The sequence below is a fragment of the Etheostoma spectabile genome, chromosome 12 (assembly GCF_008692095.1).
Source record: "Etheostoma spectabile isolate EspeVRDwgs_2016 chromosome 12, UIUC_Espe_1.0, whole genome shotgun sequence".
NCBI classification, from domain to species: Eukaryota; Metazoa; Chordata; class Actinopteri; order Perciformes; family Percidae; genus Etheostoma; species Etheostoma spectabile.
The window spans coordinates 23,302,670-23,311,795 of record NC_045744.1 but is presented as its reverse complement, the minus strand read 5'-3'; the positions used below and the strand labels follow the sequence as shown (position 1 = coordinate 23,311,795).

General features: G+C 46.8%; 1 protein-coding gene across 1 annotated transcript in view; it reads left to right on the top strand.

The window, feature by feature from the left end:
* Positions 1 to 1,047: 1,047 nt before the first annotated feature.
* The window catches only part of LOC116699670 (disco-interacting protein 2 homolog C), a 235,373-nt gene continuing 227,294 nt past the window's right edge, over positions 1,048 to 9,126 (top strand). Inside the window, 1 exon segment of the mRNA XM_032532380.1 lies at positions 1,048 to 1,296. Within this exon segment, the coding sequence (XP_032388271.1) occupies positions 1,218 to 1,296 (79 nt within the window). The 5' untranslated portion in view covers positions 1,048 to 1,217.

Sequence of the window (9,126 nt, the reverse complement as noted above, 5' to 3'; positions counted from 1 at the left end):
GTGTCCAAATTTAGAAAATGCTTCAAATGAAACCTTTCATGAACGTCCTTAATCTGTTCTCAGGAGGTTTTAATGACTTGATTCGTGGGCTGATTTTCTGCTCTAATTAAAACATTAATTACAAAGCCAATATCGCTTCTCTCTGGTTTGATGTTTTGGAATTTAATAACGTTGTTGTTACGTATGAATGTGTGGTTTATCTGGATAGATAGATAGATAGATAGATAGATAGATAGATAGATAGATAGATAGACGGCGCCCTCTGACGGTTATTTTAAGATTATTAAAAAAAAATCCCTTTCAAACCGAAAACAACATCTTGTTCTTAGCAGTAAATTAAAATGGCGTGTGTTCATTAATTGCTGCTTTTAATCTGTCCAGAGTCCCCGACACAGTTTAATGATCTACCTGCGAGCTGCATGAAGTCACCTGTAATCAACACGCGTCACACAGGATGACGGATGAGGATACCCTTCAAAACAAAAGCCCAAAAGAGCAGTTCATTGATCAAAAAAAAAAAAAAAAAAAAAAGGATTGTTTAATGTGTTTAAAATTGTAATCAGTGTATTTTAGTCTGCTTTTTTTCTGTTTAACTTTCTGAAGACACCTTGTGTGTCCTGTTTGGTCTGTAGACTCTTTTTGTAGAAATAATTTGATATTTGACAGATATTTGTCATATGTTTATTTTTTTTAAACTGTAGTTCATAATGAAAGATCGATACAATTATACAAATATAATATACATACCAAAAAAGTCAACTTTCTCAAAATAAATTATAAACAAAAACGTCTTTAATGCAATGTCAAATCAATATAATGAATTTGGGCTATTTTTTTTTTTTTAAGTTTTTTCATAAAAAACTACTTTTTATTTTTATTTTAGCAGACTCTTAAAACATGACAACTACATGAGATTAAGAAGGAAAGTAAATATATCGCGTGTGCCAATTCGGCTTTTATTCTTTCAAGAAAAAGCACCGGAAGCTGAGCAGCCATGCTTTTTTTTTCTTTCCAGTTTAACGCTGGTGTGTGTGCGTGTGTGTGTGCGTGCGTGCGGAGAGCTAACAGCGCTGCTGCCGCACAGAGAGCGACACGCAGAGGCTCAGTCCGACCGACTTTGGATATTTTGGGGGGGTTTGTGGAGAAGCCTGGACGGAGACAAGAGGCAGAAAGACACGGGGGGAAAACCGAGATTTAAGTCGGTTTGTCACGGCGGAATGGCGGACCGGGACCCGGTGCCGCTTCCTGCGGAGGTGCGGGCCAGACTGGCCGAGCTGGAGCTGGAGTTATCCGAGGGTGAGTACTTGTGCCCGGGGCTCTGCTGCTGCAGCTCCGGGGGGGGGGTTGTGTCGCTGCTGGTCGGTCTCTGCTGAGAGGACGAACCGGTTCAGAGTTTGAGCTGCGGTGGGGGGGGGTTGAGCTCCTGCCACAACTTCAGGTCCATATTTCCATATGGTTTTGGGTTTTTCTGGCTGTGTTATGGATGCAGGGGATGTGGTGTTGTGACAGTGAAATGGTGAAGTGGGACCAGACTTGACTTGCTTTGGAAGGACTATACTATTCCTGAAATATTCCTCTGATGTGACAAAGAAGATTATTGTCTAATCTACTGGTGTTGTATACACATATATATATGTATATATTATGTCTAAATAGAGATATAAATGTCCAAAAAGTGCACAGAAATATCATAGAATTACTACAAAAACAACACAAGAGTCCGTACTTAGCACCAGGTAGCCTATCATGTGAACATTATGAAAAATACCAGTACAATATTAAAAAAAAAATCACAATATTAATATTAAGTATTTAGGCTATGCACCCAACACAACTACAAAACTCTACAGGAAGTAGCAATGATATTATGCGGGATGCAGCTATTAAATTAGTGTCTAGAGCTCATTCTCATAATGTAATAAATTAACACCTTAACATTGCTTTTTTTTTTTAACCCAAAACATTCAGTTTACAATGTTATAAAACAGAAGATCAGCCATCTGTCCATCACAGTGGATAAATACCACCCTAAAGTCCACTTTCCTGCACCCAGCAAAATTACAAAAACTCTACAAGAATGTTGTGATGAGGGCTGCAGCCATTGGTTCATTTCATTATTGATCTATTTTCAGTGAAGTCATTGATTCTCCATCTTTAAACTGCTCCACCGACTGTAAATAAAGTACATTTTATTAATCCTAGAAAGGGAAATTACAGTCTACACTCTGTTGTTATTACACACATTACACACAGGCCTGAATTACACACACACGTGCTCAGTACCTATACATGCACTAAACGGAGATATTCTGAGATTCGGTTCAGTGCCTTGCTCAAGAGCACCTTGGCAGTGCCCAGGAGGTGAACTGGCACCTCTCTAGCCACCAGTCCACCACCATACCTTTTGGCGATGATGCGAATTACAATGGTGCGTTTTTTTTAAACCCCCAAACATTTAGGTTTCGATGATACCAAACCAAAAAGCAGCACTGTAGTGGTTTAGAAAGTTGTTTTTGTTGATTAGTGGACAGATATTTCCAACAAAACTACAAAACTCTACAAGAACTCTATGATGAGGCCTGCAGCTCTTGATTTATGATAATATATTTTTCCCAATTCATTCATAAAAAAGTGAGTAGAAGTGTCCATAAACCAATTTATCTTTTCCTTTTTTTTTTTTAAAGATATTTTCGGGCATTTTAGGCCTTTTATTTATACAAGACAGCTGAAGACATGAAAGGGGAGAGAGGGATGGAGACAGCCTTCTTCACCATCACGGCCCATAAACATCACCCTAAAGTAGACTTTCAAGTCCCTACGAGCAACCAGAGGGGCGTCATGTGGGCCCAGAGGGGCGTCATGTGGGTCCCAGGGGGCGTCATGTGGGCCCAGAGGGGCGTCATGTGGGCACCAGAGGGGCGTCATGGGGCACCAGAGGGGGTCATGTGGGTCCCAGAGGGGCGTCATGTGGGCACCAGAAGGGGTCATGTGGGTCCCAAAGGGGCGTCATGTGGGCACCAGAGGGGCGTCATGTGGGCCGAGGGGCGTATGGGGGGTCCCGAGGGGCGTCATGTGGGCACAGAGGGGGTCATGGGGCCCCAGAGGGGCGTCATGGGGGCCAGAGGGGCGTTCTGTGGGCCCCGAGGGGCGTCATGTGGGTCCCAGAGGGGCGTCATGTGGGTCCCCGAGGGGGTCATGTGGGCCCAGAGGGGCGCATGTGGGCACCAGAGGGGGTCATGTGGGTCCCAGAGGGGCGTCATGTGGGCACCAGAGGGGCGTCATGTGGGCCCAGAGGGGCGTCAAAGTGGGCCCAGAGGGGCGTCATGTGGGTCAGAGGGGCGTCATGTGGGCACAGAGGGGCGTCATGTGGCCCAGAGGGGCGTCATGTGGGTCCCAGAGGGGGTCATGTGGGTCCCCGAGGGGCGTAATGGGGCCCCGAGGGGCGTCATGTGGGCCAAAGAGGGGGGCGTCATGTGGGCACAGAGGGGCGTCATGTGGGCCCAGAGGGGCGTTCATGTGGGTCCCAGAGGGGCGTCATGTGGGAAAGGGGGGGCGTCATGTGGGGGACCAGAGGGGCGTCATGTGGGACCAGAGGGGCGTCTGTGGGTCCCAGAGGGGCGTCATGTGGGCACCAGAGGGGCGTCATGTGGGCCCCAGAGGGGCGTCATGTGGGCCCAGAGGGGCGTCATGTGGGCACCAGAGGGGCGTCATGTGGGTCCCAGAGGGGCGTCATGTGGGCACCAGTGGGGCGTCATGTGGGTCCCAGAGGGGCGTCATGTGGGCCCCAGAGGGGCGTCATGTGGGTCCCAGTGGGACGTCATGTGGGTCCCAGTGGGACCCTCACAGGAATGTAGGCTGTAATTCATCTTTTTTGGGGGTTGTCACTGTAAGAAGTTGTTGTCGTAGAGGTTTGTTCTTCACTGTCATGTTGGAAAACCCCGTTGAGCAGAGCTTGGGCATGCTGCTTAGATTATGTGCACACACACACACACACACACACACACACACACACACACACACACACCATACACATACACATACACATACACATACACACACACACACACACACACACACGGTGTGCAGCTGTTGCCAGACACACACACTTTTCACATGACACAATGCAGCCAGGCAGCTCTTGGCAGGGATGAATGATTCCCATTATATTCCAGCTTCTTTCCATAACACAAGAACACACGTTGGCTTTTCTTTTTTGCAAGATACTGAAATGCAGCCTTTGGTATTGATTTTCTCATTAGCCCCCCCCTCCTCCTCCTCCTCTTCCTCCTCTTCCTCCTCTTCTGTTTCAGATTGATATGTCACGTTGCTGCAGACTCACTCTCAGCCTGGAGAGTATCATGGTGTCATATTTCAGCAGTGTTTTCCCCGTTTCTCAAGGAGTGTGGGGAGGCTTTCGCGGAGCTCAGCCATGTATGGAGAAAGGAAAGAGAGGAGAGGGGCGAGAGAGAGAGGGGGAGAGAGAGGGCGAGAGAGAGAGAGAGATTTTAACAGCTGACTGCAAATGCACATGTTTCCACTGCTTGCTGGTGCAGATGCAGCTTTCAGGAATCTGCATCTGTAGCTGAGAGAGCAATAAGATGGGGGGAGGAGGGTGGGGGTGGAGGGGGTGGTCGTGGGGGGGGGGGGGGTGGTCGTGGGGGGGGGGGGGTGACACATTCCTTTTTTTTCTCCAATGTGTTTCAATGTAAACAGTGCATCTGGGGAAAATGGGGTCAGACGCCCCAGTGCATTATTTACATGCTGAGCCGACGCTGTAAATGCTCGCCGGCAGCGACACTTTCCCCCGCAGACTTTGACCTAATTTGTGATCTCCGCGCATCTTGCAGTCCTCCACCGGGGGGGGGGGGGGGGGGGGGGGGAGGACATTGTCAACAGTCAGGTGTCACTACAGCTTTGTTTTGTGTCATTTAAAATAATGTGCAATGGTAAACACTGCGGCGTGTCTCCCTCAGCTCAGAACGGAGACGTGTCCTTGCCTTCCCTACTGTGTGTGTGTGTGTGTGTTGTCATGTGCCCTCCCCCCCCCCCCAATCCCCCAACTTGCAAAAGGTCGGATTTTGCTCCATCTTTTGACAAGTTTTGTTCAGAAAACCTTGAATCCACAATGTTGTAAAACACTTTCTTGCACCCAACAAAATTACAAAAACTCTACAAGAATGTTGTGATGAGGGCTGCAGCCATTGGTTCATTTCGTTATTGATCTATTTTCAGTGAAGTCATTGATTCTCCATCTTTAACTTGCTCCACCGACTGTAAACGACGCCAAATACAACGGTCCAGAAACCAATGTTACATAATTTCTTTCGCAAAAAAATTGCAAAGCCCAAACATTCAGTTTACAATGATACCAAACCAAAAAGCAGCAATGTTGTTATTTGAAAAGTTGTTTTTGTTGATTAGTGGAGAGATGATTCCAACAAAACTACACGAGGCCAGTCCCAAAGTGAGCCCCGAGGACTAGAGACCCCCAGACCCCCAGACTAACGTTGATCTCAGGGGCTGTGTGTGTGTGTGTGTGTGGGTGTGTGTGTGGTGTGTGTGTGTGTGTGTGTGTGTGTGTGTGTGTGTGTGTGTGTGTGTGTGTGTGTGGTGTGTGTGTTGGTGTGGACAGCACTTTGTGAGATCCCATGTTATCGTGATGACCTTTAATAACTAAGATGTTGGTTAGTAGTTGGTTGGTAGTTTGTGTTTTTATACATTTTATTTATCAGCACTTTAATAAATTTTGATGTTCCTCTGTTCTGTTGTGAGAGTGAGAACTCATAAATAACTACCAAATAACTAATGTTAGGGAAATCTGTTTATGTCTTGTTACACATTTCTGGATTTCTTTTTCGGCCGATTTATCGGCATATCAGATTTCTTTTTAGGATCATTATTATTATTTTTTTTCTCCTTTTATTAGATAGAGAGACAGTTGTGAAAGGGGGAGATAGATGGGGGATGACACCCAGCAAAGGGCCTCAGGCTGGATTAGAACCCAGACCGCTGCAGGACTCCGCATGGAGCATAGAGCGAGCTGTAGGCCGCCCCAGCAGATCAGATTTATAAATAACCAAATACTCATATCGGTATCGGCCTTAAAAATCCTTTATCAGTCGGGCTCTAACAGATATTTGATTAATCCTAGCAGGTGCACTTCTTTCCATTTGGAGGGCTTGTGGCGCTGACCCGTTGTCTGGTCTTCCTTGGTCTTCCATGGTCTTCCTTGGTCTTCCTTGGTCTTCCTTGGTCTTCCTTGGTCTTCCATGGTCTTCCTTGGTCTTCTATGGTCTTCCTTGGTCTTCCTTGGTCTTCCTTGGTCTTCCTTGGTCTTCCATGGTCTTCCATGGTCTTCCATGGTCTTCCTTGGTCTTCCGTGGTCTTCCGTGGTCTTCCGTGGTCTTCCTTGGTCTTCCTTGGTCTTCCTTGGTCTTCCTTGGTCTTCCGTGGTCTTCCTTGGTCTTCCATGGTCTTCCATGGTCTTCCTTGGTCTTCCATGGTCTTCCTTGGTCTTCCATGGTCTTCCATGGTCTTCCTTGGTCTTTCTTGGTCTTCCTTGGTCTTCCTTGGTCTTCCTTGGTCTTCCTTGGTCTTCCTTGGTCTTCCATGGTCTTCCATGGTCTTCCTGGTCTTCCATGGTCTTCCATGGTCTTCCTGGTCTTCCTTGGTCTTCCGTGGTCTTCCTGTGGTCTCCTGGTCTTCCGTGGTCTCCTTGGTCTTCCTGGTCTTCCTGGTCTTCCTTGGTCTTCCTGGTCTTTGGTCTTCCTGGTCTTCCTTGGTCTTCCATGGTCTTCCATGGTCTTCCATGGTCTTCCATGGTCTTCCTTGGTCTTCCTTGGTCTTCCATGGTCTGGAGGTGGAAACGGACGTTTTTGTTTTAGTTTCATGGAGAGCCGAGTGATGCCAAAGCAGAAACTCTCCTTCGGCGCCACACACCACACACACACACACTCACTCACTCACTCACTCACTCTACTCACTCACTCACTCACTCACTCACTCACTCACTCACTCACACACTCACACACTCACTCACTCACACACTCACACACTCACACACTCACACACTCACACTCTCTCTCTCTCTCACTCTGCAGGAATATATCGCAGCTTTGTTACGTGAAGGGAAAAATAATAAATCAGATACCTCCGGTGCATTCCAGGAGTTATTTTAAGCTCTGATGTTTACCCCGCGTGGTTCCACTTCGCTGCAGCCGGCGTAACGGTGGTAACGAGAGAGGCTGGCGTTGCCGGCGTAACGGTGGTAACGAGAGAGGCTGGCGTTGCCGGCGTAACGGTGGTAACGAAGAGAGGCTCACGTTGCCGGCTGGGTTCATACTCGCTCAGGTTGTCTTGGTTACTTGTGGATTTCTCTCAACCTCTTGTCTCTTGTTTATTATTTTTTGAGCATTTTTTAGGACTTTATTGACAGGACAGCTGATGACATGAAAGGGGAGAGAGAGAGAGACGGGGGAGGGGGGGGGGGGTGGAGTTGAACCCGGGCCTGCTGCGTTGAGGAGTTAACCTCTATATACTGTATGGGCGCCCGTTCTACCAGCTGAGCTCTCCGGGCGCCCTCTTTCCTGTTTATTGAGTTCCTACGTTAAAGGTTTGTCACACTTCTTTAGGCAGCACGGTGGCTAAGTGGTTAGCACCTCTGCCCTACAGCAAGAAGGTTGTTGGTTCAAATCCAGGTGGTTCTGGGCCACAGTCTGTGTGATCTCACCGCATTTGCATTGGGTTGAAAGGAAGAAAGGTTTCCATCATGAAGACATGCGTGCTAGGTAGGACCACAGTTGAAATTAGCTCATTTGCATGGTGCATTTACAGAAATGGTGATTTATGTGTATTTTCCTAATCAAATAAATAAAATGTCGTTCTTGTATTCAGCGCGGTCGGGTCGGGGTCGGATCAGTCCCTCCGTAGACTCGTTATCATGGATCGACCCGCCCTTCCACAGTAATAAGAGCTAATGCAGAGTCTTAGTCCTGAAATAGTTGGTTGACTGTTGTCCCCAGATAGGAGGTGAATCCCCATAATGATGTTACTGTGGCAACCGCAACGTGAAACAACAACAACAACAACACACTTAAGAGGTAACCTAAAAAGTCAATCCGATCTGAGACGGCTCTTTGAGGAAGTAAGAGTTGGAGATAATGACACACGTATACACACACACACACACACACACACACCACACACACACCACACCCACACACCACACACCACACAACACACACTGCAGACTGACAGGTTGTCCTGAACTAATCTGGCTGAATATTAAGCTCTGTGATCAGCCCAGATAACAAGCTGTCCACACACACACACCACACACACACACACACACCACACACACAACACACACACACACACACACAACGTGTGTATAATGTAAGCCAAGAAAAAGCAGCAAACTCTCACATTTTAAGAAGCTGGAACCATCAAATGTCTGTCATGTTTGCTTGAGATTGATTCTGGTTTTTATGAATCGATATTGAATCTTTCAAATGAAATCGTTTTATTTTTTATTTTTTTTAAACCCAGCCCTAGAGTCAGATGCTCTTCAGAAGAAGGATCCAAACTCACCCAGTAGGGGTGTGCGCCCCATGTCGGCCGAGTCCAGCGGCCCGGGTTCGAGTCCGACCTTGTGTCATCCCTCCCCCCCCCCCCCCCCCCCCCTCCTTTCATGTCTATCCACCGTCACTTCAATAAGGAAAAAAAAAAACAATAACTAGTGTTTAAATAAACAGAAGAATGATCCAAACATGGGACCGAAATGTGTTCAGAGTATTAAAAACAGAGGTTTCAAAAACCGCTGGAACCGCGTTGGGATGCCATTTCAAAACAATATAAAAAGTTAATTTTCTATCATAAAAGTTATTGTTTCATCGTGTCATTGAGGGAAATCTGGAGCAAAAAGCTGCTTTGATGTTGAAATTGCACTTTTTTTTTTACAATTTCCTTCCTTCTTCCCTCCATCAGTCAGTCACATCTGGTGTTGATAGGATTGTTTTACAGCTCTCACTCTTCTGTCTCTTTCCTAAAAAGATCTTCGTGTGAATGTGAAGTCTGGATCTGTTTGAGGGTCAGTTCCCAGAATGCATCTCACACAAAACGTCTGTT